General features: G+C 37.4%; 1 protein-coding gene across 2 annotated transcripts in view; it reads left to right on the top strand.

Moving 5' to 3' along the window:
• The window catches only part of LOC102224856 (contactin-4-like), a 141202-nt gene extending 129541 nt beyond the window's left edge, over positions 1-11661 (top strand). Inside the window, exons 23-26 of one of the 2 annotated variants that reach the window (XR_002754571.1) lie at positions 2444-2556; positions 5125-5293; positions 6914-7490; positions 7583-11661. Coding sequence is in view for 1 of the 2 variants with exons in the window: in XM_023353480.1 (XP_023209248.1) it covers positions 2444-2556; positions 5125-5293; positions 6914-7017 (386 nt within the window). In the remaining variant the exon portion in view is untranslated. Of the gene's footprint in view, positions 1-2443; positions 2557-5124; positions 5294-6913 lie in introns of both variants that reach the window. The other variant, XM_023353480.1, reaches the window with a different exon arrangement.
• The last annotated feature ends 8590 nt before the right edge of the window (positions 11662-20251 follow it).

The raw sequence follows: 20251 nt of genomic DNA on the forward strand, positions 1-20251 counted from the left end.
GTGTTTCCACTAGTGTTGAAAAAACACAATTTTCCATTTGCAGTGTTTCCATTCAATAAGAAATGCAGTTAAAATTGCATGTGATTAAGTTCATTTATGCAATAAGTCATTAAAAAACCTGCAGGACCATCATCCTCCAACCACTTCCTGTTGTCTTCGTCTTTTCCTCCAGCGGTAACAACCAGATGTTGATCACATGACTCATGCAATTTACAAAGTACATTAATCTTGATATAGCCAAGAAACCACCTCAACTTAGCACCAAAACTTTTTTTTATGAAAAAACCTGAATTTTTTCAAAGGTGCTGTGTTTCCATTAAGCAATTTTTTTTTTTTTTTTTTTTTTGCAATTCCAAAATTTGTGCAATTATATGGTCAATGGAAACGCAGCTATTGAGTTGATCATGGAAAAAAATATTCCACAGTCAAAGGTGAGGCCATCTGTTCAATTGAGAGGAAACCAACCACAGATTGGCCGAATAACAGAAATGAAGATATTGCAAAGTCCAGAACCAAACCTGAGTGCAGCCCTATTAGATTACCTTAATGTTATAAAAAAAGTGTAGACCAAAATTCCCCCACAATGATGGGAAATCTAATACAGAAAACAACTAATTCATGTTGATGCTGCTAGGAAACGTGAAGCTACAAGCCAATGAAACATGGGGTGCACAAATTTTTTAAGTGACTGAGCACACAGATAGGGCTGATATGATTCTGGGTTGAATGAGGACAAAAGAGGACTCTTACCACTCCTACCACTTGTTTTATCAAAAGCAGCTGTAACATTGGAAGGCGAGATCTCAAAGGCGAATAAAGTAAAGCTTCATCTTTTTCTCTGTGCAGCACTATAAATGCTTTACTCCCGAGTCCTTTCTATGGCTGTAATTCCAGAGTGCAGCTATACTTATTCAAGTTTTCAATGAGAGCTTACAAAACTTCCCAAGGTCCTGCTGTTTTTCCACCGCAGAATAATTCCTACATTTTTAGCTCTGAAACAGGTCTGTGTTTCTGATGCTCTTTTTAATTTCGCTTCTTGAATATTTAGACATTAAGCTGGCATTTAAAACATCACAGATCAACATACAAATGCAAAAGAATTTTTACAGCCGTTTCACATTTTGTCACATTACAACCACAAGTTCTGTATTTACTGGGATTTTATGTGACAGACCAACAGAAAGTAGTAAATCTAAAAAAGATTGACAATAACAAATCAGAAATGGTGTGTGCATATTCATCCCCCCTTTTCTCCAATACCATTCAACAGGTGACTTCTCTTGAGAAGTAACTCAATTCTTCTCAATATGTGAAGATTCCAAAAGCAGAAAATGAACTAAAGCACAGGGCATTCTGGGTAAATCCAGGTAAAACAACCACAGGCCTAGCACTTGCGTGAGAAATGTCTCGTGGTCTTTAGCCAAAGACAAAAGAGATATCCTACAACCGCTAAAATCTGACGCCACTCAGTTTTTGTTTACACGTAAAGAATGAAGTTGGCTCAGTGTCTTCTTCAGAGGTTTTGTGTCGTCTCCTTCAGTGATTATTGGTGCAGCACCGCCACAGGGGAGGAGGGGAACAGGTTTTTCAAAGGGTTTGTTTTCTTCGTTTGACGCAGTGGAGTCTGAAAGTGAACCGCAGCAGCTGGAAATGTAATAAATTTTGCAATTTTGGTCCCTAATCTAACTGAGTCTACAAATGTAAAACATTTGAGCCGCATTGTGTTTACTGTTTTCTGCTCCAGTGGTCCCCAACCTCCTGATTTTGGATTGGGCATATTCAACACACCACCATGTTACACACCGCACACTGCAGGACGTTGTAAGATTGTCATAAAGGGAAAATCGGGGCAAAAAACAAACAAACAAACAACAAAAAAAGGCTTATCTGACCGTTTTTTACAGTGTAGGTCATAAAAACACCCTTGAAAAGCAGAAGCTAATGGTACCTCTGGAGGAATTGCACAGCTCCACTGCTCATGTGGCAAATTTATTTTAAACCAATCTGACCTTTGTGAGAAATTAGCAAGAAGAAAACCATTGTTGAAAGAAAACCGAGAGGTCCCATTTGCAGTTTACCAAGTTTGAGTGCTATGGATTCTCTGTAAAGAATGGATAATTCCACAGATTTAAACAATACTGACAGAAGCTGAGCACTACTGAAGTGCTTAATTGAAAAATGAGCCTATAAAGACATGATTGCTGCTTCAGGGTGGGCTTTTAATGTTAGCTCTTTTACTCAGTGGTTTCACAAATGAACAAAACCGATGGAGAAAAGCACGAGTCTACTGTTTTACCACAGTAAAAAAAAAACAGCTAAAATCTGATTTAATGCACTCTGTGATTAAAAGATGGCCTACCACAGAGGCAGAAAACACCATGGATAACATCGTTTTAGTCATTCATCCATCAACATTGTCCGTTATAATTTGCATATCTTGCAGCACCAAGCCAGCCTCCAGGGGCCATTGAGTGGAACCTGACCAACTCAAAGATCTTTCTGAAGTGGCAGCAGGTCAAGGCGTCGCTGAATGAATCCGAGGTGACGGGATACAAGGTGAGTTTTTACAGAGAAACAGGAGAAGTGCGGAAACAAACGTGGCCTCGGCAGCTGTCTTCTCAACAAATGGTTTTCTCATTGCGGAGGAGAAACAAACCTCAGCAACCTCGGTGCTACAATATGGATTGGCCCTGTCTGGCCCCTTCAAAATTAAAAGATCTGTCCCTGATGATAAAACGAAGGGCGTCAGGCTGCAGAGAGAATTCAGCTTCTTCTAACCAATACAGCACTGAATCACATTTGATCCACTTTGCATACTTTGTGTGGACGACAACACAGTTTTTGATTATTCTTTTCACAATATATATTTCTTCTCCCAAGATATGCAGCCCCGGTCATTTAAAGATAAGCCTCCTGTGGAACTGTGGTATAAGGAAGCACATATGCTGTAGATATGCCTCGTTTATTAAAAATGCCTAACGCAAATCCCTGTATTTCTAATATGTTTTCATATTTTCCAAACTATGCATCCAATTTTCCGTCTTCATGTTTCCTTTAAGGGTCAACACAGGACACTTTTATAACAAAGACACAGCGTGACTAAATGTCTTAAAATAATGCCAAAGGTCCTGTTTCATGTCTTTGTCTTATTCAGTGTTGACTCACTAGAACAAATTATGTCCTTAAAAGACATTTTGAAATCTTAAAAGGCTAAAAGAAATTAACATTTGACCACTGTGACATTTCTTACTTGAGAGTAGCCCTATTTGGGTCATTTTACAACTCATATCTGGGTCATATGGATCAACCCAGCACTGGACTAGTTTAACAAAATAGGGTTGGATTATGTTTTTGATGGAATGTATTGGATTAGGATTTCTCAAAAAATAAGTCAAAGTGACTTAATATATTAATTGTAGCAAAAAGGGTGATGAAAAGACTTTTTCTCTTATGCAAATTTCAACAATTAATATGTTGTAAAGTTTACATACAGCTCACAATACCCGGATCTCTGGTTACATGACTATGTTTTTTGGGAAACTCAGACTCTGTAAATATTTTATTTGTTAGGATCTCATAAATCTCACTTGTGAAACCAGAAGTCCATAAACTGATGGTTTCATGTTTATTTAATCTTTTACTAATGCAAACCAAATTGAAACCTTTTGTGTTTTCACAAATCGGATGTTGCTTAATCTCAAACTGTGTTTTAAAAGAAAGATATCATTTAAATTCAGTCCAAAATCATTCAAATTGATTTTAATTATTTTAAAAATCATAAAAATAAATTCCTTTATTTCTGGACTAGTAGTGAGCTGTAAAGCAGATGCTAACTTTATTGTCATTAGCAACTAATAGTTAGCTGGTCATTTACAAGCTGAAGTCAATTATATAAAAGTCGGATAAAAGGTGACATAATCGTTCTGACTGCAGACGCTTTGAAAACTATTTAATATGATTTAGTACAACATATGGGAGTGGTACAAATTAGATTTTTGGGGGGCTGAAAAGATCGGAATTAGGCCTGCCATGAAAACACAAGATATGGATCCCACATAGGTTAAAAAAAAATCTGGGTTAAGATCGTATTTGCCTGCTGTGTGATCGTAGCCTAAGTCTCAAGCATGGACACATCAGTGTGTCAAGCTGGCAGCACATACCTTAATATCTGACAACCAGTGTTTTACCACAGATTACCAGATTTTAAACTAACAGGTTTACAAGACAGAATAAACTTTGACAAGGGTTTAACCGTAGTCCTGCCATGTTTTGGCATTTATTATTAGTGTAATCTTGTGGCATTAGAACTCATTACCTCCTAACGTAACTGCCTGTTAGTGTGGAGTTTCTGGGTAATTCTTTGGTCAAAAAGTGAATCCAACTTAGCCATCACTAGCTTGAAGAAGCTAATTAGCAGATGAAAGGGTAATATTAGCTCAAGTGAACTAGCCCTAGCCTTGGTCACTGGTGTAACATTTTGTCATCAACACAACTAACTGACATTAACAATGTCAGCATCATTTGATTTCTTATTTCAGCATATGAAAGAAGACTGGTTGTTTTATTATAGAGTGATGAGTCTCCTCTTAGACTCTTGTCTAATCCAACACACTGGGTCACAATTACTGAGCCAATGTAAAAACTGTTTAAAATTGCCTGGCTCTCTGTTTGAACAGAACAAATCCAGCATTTTTGTTTTGTTCCGTTTTTTATATACATCCTTGCAGGGCTGGCCCAAAGTTGTGTGAGATGAGCAGAAATGAATAGAATTACTTGAGTTCTCTCTTCCTGTTGAAAACTTAACAGCACTTCAATACGGATTCAGTTTAATGAGGTTTAACTGTATAAACTTCAAATTGTAACTACGGTAACAACAAGCATAAAATAAAGGTTGAAGTAAACTTGCCAATTTCTTTAGACTTTTAATTTAAAAATGTAAACAATAAAAAATAATCTAGACTAAAATCAAAATCTTCTTATTCTCAAAAAACAAATATAAAAATTGTAACTCTGGTTTTATGGAAAGCTCTGGATGGCTAAGCAGTGGCCTAGTCATTTCTTCCCCTGCACCAGACGATCATATAAAGATTTTTTTTTTTATTGATTACCAATGTTGTCCTTCAGGTTGTGTATCGCCAGAGCTGGCATGGCAGGACTACGGTACTGCAAACCAATAAGACCAGCATTGAGCTGCGGGTTCCTTACGGGGAGGACCACGTCATCGAGATCACAGCGCTGACTGAGGGGGGCCATGGCACCAGCAGCGGTCCCATTCACATACCAAAGATGTCCAGTAAGTTTCAAACACTTTGCTCTCTAGAAAGGATCAGAGGCAGAAATAGACAGAGGAGTGGTGGGAATGAGGCACACTGTGGAACCAAACCCCAGAGTGATGCTGTAGTGCATCAGACTGCTCCAAAATCAGTGTTTGATGAAACCAGAAATAAAATTCTAGCAGTATTTAAGAACTGTCACTGTCTGTATTTAGTATGATCTGAGTTGGCTTAAAACAGTGGAGAAACATGAATAAAGCTTCAGTAGGTAACTTTTATAAACCATATGGGTTTTTTTACATATTTGTTATTACTATTTTGTGAGTTTAACATAATACAGATAATTATGAAAAAATCAAGCACCTCTGCTGTCTCCTTGTAGCCTTACTGCCATCTGCAGAAATACACCACTTGATCTGAAACAACTAATCAGAGCCAGGAGGAGGGTTTTACCGCTGTCAATCAAACTCATATACACGCTGCCCAGACCTCAAAGTAGAAAATGTTTTGCATTTTGCCAAAACTCAGATTAATGGGTCAAATTGTTCAAACAGATCATTGTAACAATAGTTATAATAAAAATACAAGTTTGACTTCAACCACTTTTTTAGCAGTTAATATCTACATGATGACATAGGAAGTCAATAGAGACTCTGGAATCAGAAAAAACAGTAGACCTCCAGTTTCCAACAGTTGGTCTCTAATTCCTGTTCATCACATTCTTCATCATCAGAATTATTACGGTCCTCTTAAGAAACCTCACCATAACAGCAGCAGCTGTAATCTGTTGTAATTAGAACATTATTATCTACAATGTTTAAGGTGTAGTGTAAAATAAGCAGTGGGTTACACCAATTACCCACTAGTTAACTGACACAAACCTGCAGCATGAGAGTACGACGTCTTCCATGGTTTAGAAATATTCCACCTGAGAGGCGATATGGAGTTGGAAAATTGAAGTTTTATGATATTTTGTGGTAAAGTTGTGATAACAATAAAAGTGACTATAAGATCTATTTATTGGTTCTTTTTTAGGTTACCGTATGAACAATAATAGCCTCACAAACACAAATACTACTTTTAAAAAATATTCCCATGTATAACACGCTTCTTTGGGATTCTAGTCACATTAAGAAGTAATGAGCCAGAGCTCACAGTAACTGCATTTAATCTACATTGAATCATGTTTTCAAATGTGACATGTATTGATAATCTCTTTGAAAATAGTAATACTAACAATCTCAACAACATAGACCATTTTTAACATAATTAGAATTTCCTGTGACAACTGTCAATCAAAATTCTTCCCATATAATAAATGATAAACAATATGATAAATGTGTACCTCTTCTCACACTAAAGGTTTTTGCTTCAACAACGCACACATTTGTAGGATTTTTTTGTGTATAAAAACATATGATAAGCAATTTGATGATAAAACAATCTTCCAATAACAACCAGCTTCAAACTTAACAGGTTTTCTAACGCCTGGCTCTGTGCTCCTCAGTTTAAATATAAAATTCGCAGTAGACTTAAGTGAAGTAATACAGTAATATATGAGGATATTCTGTTTTTGTCTTCTTTTTTTTTAAGTGAAGCCATTTTATCTTACTAACATTTTTTTTTTCTTTTCTTCTTAGGTCTGAACTCAAAAGGATGTGTGGCTAGAATTCCAGTGCAGATTTACTGTTTCATCACCTTTGGACTTAATTTATTAATCCATCTACTGATGCTATTATGCTGAAAGTAAACGCAGTGTATAGTTTTCCTCCAGCATTTGACATTTGTCGAACAAACGCTGGCAACTGTACAATTTTTCAGCCTCTGGTTTCCAAGGAACAGGAGCGGAGAGATGGAACCTTGGTGAAAAGTTGTCAAATGCCCACAAAGTGCTGCTCTCAGACAACAGCACAAAACATCTCCTGCTGGGCTGCAACACTGCACAATGCATAAATTTGTCAAAGCTGAAAAGCAGACCTTCTCTCCTTTCACTGACAAATGAATTTGAGCACAGCTTCATGTCCCTTTTTTATTTCTGTGTGTGTGCTTATTTTGCATTAATGTTAATGTCCAGTTTCAGTTTGTTTTGATGTGAAACCTCTTACCTTGGTGCACAAATTTCTCTCTCAACCAGCAGGTTTGAAAGAAAAGTGTCCTGTCATCCTCTTTGCCTTGTTTCCTGAAGACAAGCAGTTAAGCCTTGACTTTTTTACTTTGGTATGAAAGAAAAACCCTTGAAGAAATTGTAAATATTTGTTACCATGTCTGTAGCCACCTTGAGCTAATGAAAATACACTTTTATGATACAGGTTAGAAATCTCCCAAGATAAGAAGAAGAAGACATCTGGCTCTCTAACCTGTATCTATTGCAGGCTATAGTAGATCAACAATAAGCGTCATTAGCTTAGCAGCTTGAAACAGAAGTTCTCAAAATGTTCAACTTCCAACCCAAAGGAAAATAACTGCACAGAGCTGAGAATCCATCTACTGCAGGTTGAATACAAAACAAGCTATTGTGCTTGGTCAGCTTATTATTTGTCACGTTGTGCTGTTAGTTTTCCATGCCCCAGAGTTGCTGTTGACACCAAACTTAAACTGTGCTGCGAAGTGACTTGCAGCATTTCAGTTTAAGTCATCAGCTGTAGCTAATTATCTAGATTGTTGAGTAAACCCCCATCGTAGTGGATGAAGACCCCTCTATGCTCTCTGAAGTACATGAACAAAAAGTCCATATGTTCCACTGATCACCGTGAGCTGATGACACGGAAAATCTTTTTATCAAACTATTGTAAAATATTATAAATACAGAGCAACTACTTTTCCATCTCCTCCCTCCCCCTTTAAAAAACAATGACAGAAATGTCTTTGACATCATGACATGTAAATTTGCCTATTAAATCATAGCCTAAAAACTCAAAACTTCCTTTGGTCAACGTGTTGCACAATATGGGAGTGTGTGCGCTTCTCTACAGCTAGGAACAGTTTCCATAGGGAACCCAGCACACAGTGCTCTCCTTTCCCAAGGTGCCTGATCAAGGCTCTATTGATTAGTGCAGAGACTGAAAAATATGAATTCCAGCTGCTGAATGAGAACAACAGTGAGTGGCTCAAGTGAAGAGCTAAAACTTAGCACGACGTACTTCAGACTTAAATGCTCTCCAGCCATCTTGCAGTTGAGGGTGTAGCCAGGGCTTTAACCAGGTGTGAGGGGGTTTTATGTGACTTAGCCTGAGACCGTTAAGATTCTATTGCTAAATCTGGCAGTTTTTCCCTCCCGTCTTCTGAATCTGACAGATAATACCAACACTTTTTTTTTTCTACATGTGATACTTGAGACAAAATCAATGAATGCATCTCACCCAGTAGCTTTGTTCCAGCTCAGCCCTGCTGTTGCTATTGGCGCTTTATTGGGGCAATCGGTTCCTTATAACGCAGCATTGTGATGAGCAGATGCATCGTTAAAGTAATTAATAACAGGTTTGCTGTTCCCTCTGCAATTAGTTAAAGTCTCTGCTGTGAGCAGAGCTGCTCAGTAACCACAAGCTCAAACTTATAAACATAATTATATTAGACCAGCTAATGGCTAATGTTGGCCCAAGCAGTGGTGTTTAGCTAAAGAGACGAGCCAGTTAGGAGTTTTCTGTTTCTTCTGTTTAATTCATTCCTCTAATGCCTGTGTGACAAAACATGTTTTTATCGAAGTTCATTCAGTTGCTGTGGATTATTGTTCATCTATGTTGAAGACTGTTGCCAGCTGAAATAGATATCTTCATCCTATCAATGGTACTGCTGAATTCCTCAAAGCAGACAAAAGAAAAGCTGCTTCTTTTCTTCTCTTGATGTTATGCAAGAAAACACGGAGTGACCTTGTGATGCTTTAACATGTGTGCAGACACTCTGAGTTGCATTTTTATCCGAGTTTCTGTCAGAAATCCATTAAATCGCTCTGCCTTAGCAAGTTCATATGATGTTTATGTCAAATGTTGGAAAAGATTCACTTTAAATGTTGATGCGTCCAAACTGTTTGCTGGTACTGTGTATCAAAGCGGTGAAGTCGTCCTGCATCAAAACCATTGTGCTTATAATGTAAAGAGATGGATTTATAATGATAGGACAAAATGAGGAATGTTATTGTATTATTTTAATTGTTTTTGTTATTTTGCAGGAAGAAAGGATGAGTTGAAGGGAAAAAACCTGAAACCTTTAAGAAGTACCATAGGATATTATGAGATGTAAAGTTTCTAAAGCAGATTTCACATTAAGAGTCGAATATGTTGGAAAAATTAGTGTCGGTGTGTGAAGCACTCTCCATTCTGTAGCCGCAACAGAAAACAGATTTGTTTTGCAAAGGTATTCATATCCTTCAGTTTGTCCAAAATTTGTCATGTGTGAAAGGGCAGCACAAAGTAGTGCAAGTGATACAATATGAATACGAATCTGTTTTATACAGTTATAAATAAGTTTTCGTTTTTTTTTTTTTACAAATGTGAATCTGAAAAGTGTGGTGTGCACTTATATACTGACCCCTGGACCCATTATTAATAGAGCCACCTTCCATCCATATACAGATGCTGGTCTTCCAGTCTCTGGCTGCTTAATTTCCCTTTTCCCTGTTCTTCCTTGTAGAAGCTGAAGTTGCAGAAGGGAAGCAGAACATCTGTGAGCATCAGGTTTTAGTTTTGCTAGCTCTTGGTTTAGCTTTATGTCTCTACCGGTAGAGTTGAAAGTGTGACCTCGGGGCCATTTGGGGCCTCTGATTTTATGTGACCTTCAACCACCATTCAACTGTAGCACAGCTCTGGTTTGCTAATTCAAGTACTTGATGCAAGAATACATTTACAAAAATATTTTAACTGATATAAAGCCTTTTAAAATTCCTAAAATTGATCATTTAAGGTGCAACACAAAGAATTAATTGTCTTGCAACCTTATTTTTATGTTTGCTTTGATTAAATTTGATGTTAGATATGGCCACAGTGACATTTACTGGGATGCAGACATGGAGGCACACACTTATTGAGCTCAGCTAAATGAAACAATAATGAGCCGTAGTTGGTTTTTGTTGCTGAAAATACAAACACAAAATAAAACCTGGACAAAATGAATCAACCTGAAGAAATTATTATTGATTGATTTAAGTCTCACAAAACAGCTGCATTCAGGTGGTTCTCAACTAGACAGAACTTTTACTTATGAGCATCAGAGGTCTGAGTACACGGGCAATCCACACTTTTTAGATAAAAAATTATAATTCTGAGCACAATTTGCTGCTCACATAAAATTACAATATTAATTTATTATTTTTTCTTACAGAATCGTACATTGAAGCTTGTGGTCATAAAGCATCAAAACATTAAAAAGTAGTTAGATGTGAATATGTCTACAAATGCCTGATTAACTGTTTTGGTAGGAAGGTAAATTATGCTTTTGTCCCTCAGTTTGCAAAAGTACAAGTTTTCAATTTAACAACATTAAAACTAAAAAAGCTGTTTTGTTTTTTATCGTTCTGCATCAAGCAGCAGTTTTCAAACTGTTGCATATCTTTGATTGTGGTACATCAGGCTTATGAAACATTTACAGTTTGCATCCTGAATATTTTTTGGTTTATGAACCTCCTGTACCTGCACATGGGACAAGCATGAGGAGGCAAACATTTCTTACTCTCTGCTGTTACACTCCAGTAAATATTAGTAGATTCTGTTATGGTGCAACATCCAAAGACAGGAAATCTGAAGCTTTTTAGTACAGTAGAAAAATACTGAATTATATTCAATTCCTTCATAGACACAATAAATACCTTTTTTAAAATAGATCAAATATACAAGTCAGTTACAGAAACATTGCTACTGCTGAACTCCAGTTTTAAATTTCCAGTCATATGTTGAAAAGAACAGAAAAAGGCTAATTATACCAATCAAATCTCATGAAAACATCTTTAATATTGACCTTTTTATTTAAACTTGTGTCTCTGTCAGTATTAACAGTATTTAACTTATTTATTAAATAATAAATTTAATAAATAAATTATTACGTTGTCTAAAAATATAATTCACACAATTTTAATTTAACAGAAATTTAGGTAGAGTTAGGGTGAAATGCTCTCCATGTTTGTGCATATAGGGCTTACTTTATAGTTGAAATAATACATAGTTACTATTTTAAAATTGCCTTTTAAAATATTGAGTTAAGATCTTCCTTTTAATTTTGCTCTTGTATTATTTGTGTATTTATTTCTTTTAATATAAGTGTAAATTATTGCACTAGTGTTTCTATTTTTAAATGTATCATTAACTTATCGTTGCGCTCTATTGCTGATCATTTAAGTGATGTAATACTATTGTATTAAACAGATATCTCTGTGAGATACTGAGGAACGATTCAATAAAGTTTCACATTGAAACCTTTTCATCAGTTTCTGTCTTGATTTGTTTCTGGTCTGACTCATACACCTCACCTTGAGACGGACTTTATTTATACGTTTTAATTAGTCTGAGGAGAGTTCTGCTGTAGCGCAGAGAGAAGTAGCGAGGCGCTCCACATGTGCTGAGTAAGTATCCTGCAGGACTGCAGAGGAAAAACGATAGAGTTAAGGTTCCCTCGGGACAAACAAGCACAAAACAAAATATCATTCTGCAGCAGTTGCCTTGGCAAAGAGATTATCTTTTTATTCTGAATGGCTTTCACAGTCTTCTGTTCAGCAGATGAATGCTTGTTGAGAGAAACAACTTAACAGAATGCAAACCAGGCTGGTTCTTATAAAGAAATCCATAAAACTAACTTGAAGGTTAGATTAAATGTATCTTAATTTTAATGTACAATTATTGATAAAATGCTTGGGTTCAATTATTTTCTTGAGGTTTATAGTTCACATTCTCTAAAGTATATTTTTTAAACAAACCCATTTTGTTCTCTCTTTACATTTATCCAGGAAGTTGTAATCACAACATTTTCTGCTAGTGATTAGGCTAACTATGATTAGCTAATGAAGCTAATCTCATCATTTTGTTCATTCAAAACCTGTGACATGTCAACTCATTTACTGACGGAGGATTAACAGTTCAGTGTATGACTGACAGCAGCAGAGTTTCCATTACAAATGTGTGCAAAACTTTCTCAATACTCTGTTAATGTTGAAGAAACACAGTTCCACAGTTGTGGTGCTAAATAAGAAATTAAATTAAAATCACACGTGAATAAGTTTGTTCATGAATACCTTCATCCTCTGACCACTTTCTGACTTCCTCATGGTTTACACCAGTAGTAACAGCCAGTTGATGATCATGTGACTCGTGTGATGCAAAAAAAGTATTTTTATTACAGTTTTTCAAGATTCACAAATTTTGAGATGGCTGAAAAACCACCTCACTCTAGCACAAAAACATTTAATCAAAAAGCGCTTTTTCCCCCCCAAAATGTGTGTTTTTCCATTAAGCACGTTTATTTTCGTAATTCTATGGTGAATGGAAACACAAATACTGTGAGGCAGATATTCAAACAGCCCCTGCTATACCCTTGCTATATAAGGAAGCCATTTTGAATATTAACATCAGGGTTGGTGAGGAATCTCCGTTTCACAGGGCTAATTTCTGTACTGACACAGCTGTTTAATAATAAATGATAAATAATTTCCTGTTTGTCTGAACTTAAGTATCATCTTGCTCCTTAGCTACTTACAATCAGCTACATATTAGCTGATTGTAAGTAATCAGCTAATAGTGGGCTGTCTGTACCAGCAGGGCTTTCTCTGCTAGCCCTAGAAAATTGAAAAGAAAAAGTGCAAAATGTTTTAATCACATTTAATTTAATCTACAATTTAATTTTTATTCTACAAACGAGTTGCTTATTGGTATTATTGAGGTTTCACTTTAATTTCCTACTTTAAAAATTGCCTTAAACGCATCTGGAGAGCAGTTCTGCCTCAGGACGTGCTGTACTTATCCAGCTACCCCTTCGTGAAAAATGCCATGCAGGCCTCAGTTGGCATGACTGACAGAATTATCAGCCAATCAAAACTGACATACAATGAGGGTGCGTCTCACAGCCCCAGCTCTAAGTAAAGAGCTTCCCCTACGTTCCCCGTAACTGTAGTGAACTTGGTATTTATAAAATGGCAGCCGCATCCGCTTCTAATAGTTGACCAAGTTGCTGACTTATCAAAATCACCTTTTTCAAGACGTCTTTTAACGGATAAAAAATAAATAATTAATAATGGAAAATCCACACCGAACCTGGATTCACAAACACAGACCAGTAAAATCTTTGTAGGGCATTTTAAAGACTGTATCTATTAGCGCTACGAGTGGCTAACAGCTAGCACTGAGCACATCAACCTGTTGGTTTTTTTTGCAAGTAATGGGTGAGTGTTACTTTTCTATTACATTCTCATACAGACTTTACTTAATATTTTTTTAACTGTTCACATGTGCTATTTGAGCACTATAGATTGATGTTGAGTTTAACTGGGGAACATAGAAATGTTTTGCTAAATTGCTGGCTGTTCAATTATGTGTGCTGTTGCTTGTGTATTTTGTTATAATATACATTGATATATGTATTGTTGCTTTACGTGGCATATTTTCATTTATTTGCATAGTATTGGCTGCCTGTGGCTTGCTGTGGTGCATAGTTATTTGCATGCACATAGGCCTGTCACGATAAACGATAAGTCAATAAATGTACGATAAATTAAAACTATCGACGTCATTTTAATTATCGGCATTATCGTCTCTTCCGACCTTTTTCTCTTTCTGTTAATGACACTGAATGAAAAAAGGCTCAACTCTGGTGCTCTCCACTGACCCTCCCTTCCTCATTTCTTTAGTGTAAAGCCCAGCGCACACGAGCTGTCGGCCGATTGTCGGCCCATTTTCAAAACCTGACAGATCACACATTACCCACAGAAATCCTAGGTATAACGGTTCCATCGGGTTCGGTCCTGCCCTGTGGTGTCCAACAATGGGCACAAAATAATTGCTATAAGTTCAGTGAACTAATTTTAAAACCAGGCATTAATCAATGCTTTACTACAATCTACCTGCAATGCATGTGGCTAGTGTCAGTTCTGACTGAATGAAAATCATTATAAACTATTTATGTCACATTAACGAAGAACAGCTGAAAAGTTACCGGGTTTATCAACTGCGGTAGCAATTTCGCTCCAACTCCTCCTCTTGTCATTTCTATATTCTTTGCATGTTAAATAAACATTAATATTGTTTCCACATATCATCTCCAATGTCGGTTGGACTTTGGGTTGCAGTGTCAGCTGTTTGGGATTCCTCTCTGTAATTTCCCCTCAGAAAGCGTGGAGGAGAATCCTCGCTTTCTGATTGGCTACCTGTCACATTCAACAGGCTGCGGTAACGATCCCAGTCGGGAAAACCTCTGATTTAGATCGGAGCGGCAACGACTATCTACCGTAACACACCACACAATCTTAGAAAGACCAACGTTTTAAGATTGTCTTAAGGGGAAAAATAGGAGCAAAAAATCATGTAGTGTGAACTATTGCATCAGGTAGTCGAAGTGCCCATTTTCTCTATTTAAATCTAATTATTACTGAAGGGCAACATAATATACAGACTTCATAATCTGCACTCTTTTGGTTGAATGCAGTATTTATTTCCACTTTGGCTTTATGGTGTTTAGTTTTTTTGTTAATGGAGAATCCATTTTATTTTTGTTTTTGGTTGTTTTGTTTATTTTGTTTATCAGTTCCAGTGTTCAGTGTTCTTTTGAAAATAAAGTGTATCTATCTTTGGCAGGAAATCGCATGCATTATTACGTCATTTCCATTAAATCAGTGTAAAAAGGTCTTCAAACAATATTATCGTTTATCGCAATTATTTTTGAGACAATTAATCGCTCAGCAAAATTTGCTATCGTGACAGGCCTACATGCACATAAGTATGGATGCAAAGTTATGCATGCATAACTTTGCATAACGTATTGTTCAGGTACCTGTGCTTACCTGAACAATACGCACAAGGTGTGTATTGTTCAGGTACAGTTGACATTTATTCAAGGTCCTGACTGAAACCCCACAGCACGCCACTGCATATTATTTATTAGCCTCTGATCAAAGAGATTTTGTTTAAAAACTTGTAATTTAACTGTGATTGTCCGCTTTTATACAACATTGTGCTTTAAACTCTTAGCTTCCTGTCAAAAAAGTGAAAAGTGACATGATGATTAGAATGACCAATCACAATTAGTGGCTTGGAAATTTTTCTTTGAGTCCAGATGGTTTTGCCCCATTTAGAATAAAATGGGAAAAACATTTTTCTATGAATGGCATGTAAAAGAATCAACTTTTGCATTGTGTGCGTGTGCAAAATTATTGTAATAGACTTCACTATCAGACACACAGTGTTGCTCATAAGCTGACATATATGCAAATATAATTTCATTTTTTTTTTCTGTCAGAGAGGATGAAAGATAACATAAGAACTTTTTGTTTCATCCATAGTTAAAACCCAAAATGGCAAATAGAATGAAACACATGAAACATTGTCTTATAATATCTGCCCTACATGCAACCAAGAAGCAGGAGCTGGAGCTCCCTCGTGTCCAGAGGACTGCACCAGCAGTCACGATTCAGTTCTAATAAAGTCAGCATCGTGTCAGCTGACAGAAACCCTGGAGAGAACAGGATTAGTCACAACAGGGAAACTACCGCATTACAGACAAAACGCAGGTATTTCAACATGATATCTGCACTGAGGTACCATCTTCCATGATACACTGATCAGGCACGACATTATGACTATAGATTTATATTAATAAATCTCATTCATATTTACCTGTGTGATTTTTGTTCCCTACTGTTGATCGAAGCAACAACATACGGGCTGTCCCTCATTAATGTGCAGTCATGGTAGCAGAAGAGTCTGTGACAATAACTGTCTATGTATCACAAGTTAGCACCTTCCTAACTGGTTATAATCACATTATTTTGTTTTGGTATAGAGTTTGGGGTGAATAAAAACAAGCTAACTGAAACCCAGAATGAGAACGACTCAAAGGTCACAGATCTATCTTCTTTACAATTGCAATGAATTTTGTTGTTACGTTCTACAAGTGTGACTATCTTTTACGGTTTCTGTAAAATCCTTCTTCAAAAAATTGAGTTTCTCAAGAGTCTGAAAGAGTTCAGACTCTGAGATCCTCCATTGTTTTCCACTTTTGAAATAATTTACTGGAATGTTATCTGGGATTGTGAGATTTGTTTGTTGTGCCACTAGCTGTGATTATTATTATTTATATATAGGATGCTTCCCTTGTGTATAAAGTTAAAGTTGCATTTAGATCCTAGTGATCCTAGTCTTGTTAATGTGATCGGTTACACACATTTACAACATGCACTGTTTGCCCAAAGACATTCACTACTCATGAGGTCAGATTGTGTAGTGTTTGATAGTGTAGGGCAGAGAATCTGGGCTGTTCATAGGGCAAAACCGGGCAAATAATCAGCTGATCTGAGTCTTGATCATTATATAAGGGCCAGCAATTAATTTCTATAAGACAAAATGTCTGGGTTTATTTTAGTCCATCAGAGCCAGAACTTCAAAGTTCTCCATTGCTGAGTATCGTTGCAAACTTCACCCGAGAGTTGACCACTCTGCTGCTGCTCACGGCCTATAATAGCGAGGAACCATATAATGGAGAAGCTCAGTTCTACCTGGGGTAGAACTGAACAGCACATTTACCAGTTAATGTGTGCCTGGAACAGCACCAAACATCAGAGTTGTTGCGGGTGATGATGAAGGTCAAAGCGCTTTGTTTGCTGATTTGTTCTGAGTCTCTGCTGAGAAGGATGGGTTGTGTTGAAAATCCTTCTGTCTTCAGATTTGCTACGCTGTTTGTCAACCAGCTGCTGTGGTCATGTGATCTGTGGAGGTTTTGATGCAACTAGCAAGTTGGAATCTGAAGTTCATGGTTGAAAATCAGTTTTGATGTGAAAGAAAGATGGCTGCCAAGGCTTTGGCAAATACAGTTAAAAGGCTGCAGGAAGTTATTCATCTTAGGTTTAGTAAATATCACTATAATCGACCTTGATAACATACAACATAGATTATAACTCTACACATAGAGTTATAATCTATTATGACAAATAGTATTGTAAAGATGCTTTTGGTTAAAATGAGGTCTTCCAAAGAAAAGGAAAACCTCAGTATTTAAATCACAGAATACATTTTTTTTTCATCTGCTTAATTCATCTACTACAGTTATCAATGAAAACAAATTTTATTTGCGTTCAACAACAATTTAAACATGAGAACCGATTATTTTTGCACTGAAGTAACACGCAGCCTTATGCAATTTAATTTCTTCCACACAACAGTTAATGGAGAGATCTGCTGAAGCTGCAGGTCAGAGGTCACCAAGGTAATGTTCACACTGTTTGATTTGTAGAATATAACCTTCTCAAACTGAAGTCAGTTGGGTTCTCCACATGGTTCTGTACAACCAGTTTTTATCTTTGTCTGACTCATTTATAGACAATTAGAAAATCTTAAAGGAAACTTTACATGGTGAGTAGTTTGTCCAGCAGGGGGCGTCGGCTGAGCTAGTGCTGCAAATAACTCCATGTTTTTCTAATAGAGGTGATCCAGTGGGTCCTGTGTCTCAGTGTTTTTCAGATCCCTGGGTGGTAGTGGTTTCTTCCAGTCTTCCCAGCTGGTGGTCTGTGTTCAGTGATTAAACAGAGCAGCTCTGCATCAGAGCTCCCTCTTGTGGCAGAAAACTGAGTGGCCACACATAATAGCTGTTCTATTTCAGTGTTGCACATTTGTCGATGAGGTGCTGTGTATTGTGTCTGGCACTCTGTCACTTTAACAAAGCCAAAACATTTGAAGGGTCCTTCCATTTCTTGTGTGAGCTCCCTCCTGTGGCAGAATTGAAAATTCCAACACAATGTCGAGGTGGAGAGTTTCATGTTGCAGTTTTATAGCTGGTCAATGTTCAAGTTATTGAAATTTGCCTGCCTGTTATTCTTGAAAGTACCCATAAAAACTGACTGGAATAGGGCTGCAGCTGGCTTGACTTCAATGCTTAAAATGGCTCTTTGTGTTTGTGGATGTGTTGTTGTTTTTGTTTTTTTATCTCCTTATAGTTTAATACTAATTGAATAGAGTGTGGTTTTTGTTCAAGTCATTTTTGCTTTGGTTTTCACCATAAGCTCTCCTTGTGATGCGCTTCTAAATTGTACTGGAACCTTCCACAAAACTGAGTCTCTATTTGTACATTTTAAGCACATTTGAAAATGTATATTTCTTGGTAATTTCTGGAATTCATTTTCCTATTCTTCTCTTAGACTTACAGTATTACTCTGTCAAAGTGCTGCCCAATCTCCTTTGACTTAAGCTGCCTGTTCTGCTGGTGAAAAATTCAGCTTTAAATATGTTAAGCAACTGGAAGAACCGGAGCTTGACTCGCAGCTTGTGGCTAATCCTTTATTCATGGAAATCTCCTGAGAATGGCAGCATTCAAAGGCTGCTTCCCTCCCTTTCTCCTGGGCTGTGCACATTTTGCAGCAGCATCCTCTGCTCATTATTATCAACACACAGCGCCTCCTGTGGGTCAGTTGCCAGGAACTGCTCGGGTCGCCTGATTAGCATGGGGTGAGCTGACATTTGCTGAACCCAGCACTCTTTATTTTTAGGTTTCATCCTCATCCCAAACACATGCTGCCAGCAGAAGTCAAATGTATCTTGGATTGTTGTGCAGCGGGTTGGCGGGCAGCCTTTGCTCCCCGGTCCATGATTTGTTTTTCACATTGAAAGCAAGTTGGAGGTGGGGAGGAGCTGACAATAATTTTTTTAGGTGTTTTTTGTCGAGATGCGAGCTGGGAGACGTGTCAGAAAAGTGACACTGTGTGGACCTGAGCTGAGAACCGAAGTAAGGATAAAGTGGCGTGATGGACAGAAGATTGGCTGGGAATTAAAAGACCTGGAGCCCTCTCGGAGCGCCACGGGACACATGACAGGCAGCCTGCAGAGCTCTTCTCCGGGGCTCACAGAGAAAAAGCCATCTGTGTCTGGGAGAGAGCTGTAGAAGGCTCAGACTGACAAATGCTGCGCTCATTACTTTCATTCTTCACCGTGCTCTCTGGGAGCAGACGTTTCTTTACATACCTACACTGGTATCCAGTTCTGCTGCTGTTGTCAAAAAATAATCCCCAATCTAGAAGAAAATCAGCGAAGTAAAAGCTAATTCAGCAAGACACAGGGAACACAATAAAGTTGTACTTGTTAGTCTACCTGATAAACAAGCTAGCAGCTAGCTAGACTGCTACAGAAGTGGACTTCTACCTTGTTGAAATAACTTTAAAAATGTGTAGATGCTCAAGTGAACTGAGCAACATAGATCTCCAAAGAGTTAGACCGAAATCGAACTGTCGAATTGTGATCATGTAGTTTTTTTTCACATGCGCTCATTAGTCATAAAAGTCCACAAGACGCAATGAGGCGAACTCCTGTAAACCCCTCCAGCTGCAGTAGACGTCATGGTGTGTTATCATATGTGGCTGATGGCGCTACAATAAACAAAGCCAAAATGGCATAGAGGAATGACTACTTCAAGTTCCAAGGCAGACAAAATGATTGTCGAGCTCCAAAATTTCATTTAATTTTCTATGTTATCAAAAGGAAAGACAGGAAGGTGGGAAAGTTGGTTTTTTAGTGCAACAATGTGCACTTCCTCATGGCCTTGGACAGCTGCTCGTCAAAACTGTCCATCCTGCTCTCTGACTGAAACACCAGCATAAACAAACACACTCAAGAAATTCAGACCAATCGCTCTGTAGACAAGTTGCATGTTATTGTTTACATCAAGAAATTTTTTGCATACGCACAACCCTGGAGGCCAAAAAAGACAATTCTTTTACTCTCTGCTGCAGTAAAACATTCCCATTAACAAAATGAAATCCTGAGATGCAGGTGTTATTAATTTAGTGCAGTGCGACACAGCAAAGGGAA

This window comes from Xiphophorus maculatus, chromosome 20 (genome assembly GCF_002775205.1).
Source record: "Xiphophorus maculatus strain JP 163 A chromosome 20, X_maculatus-5.0-male, whole genome shotgun sequence".
Classification (NCBI taxonomy): Eukaryota; Metazoa; Chordata; class Actinopteri; order Cyprinodontiformes; family Poeciliidae; genus Xiphophorus; species Xiphophorus maculatus.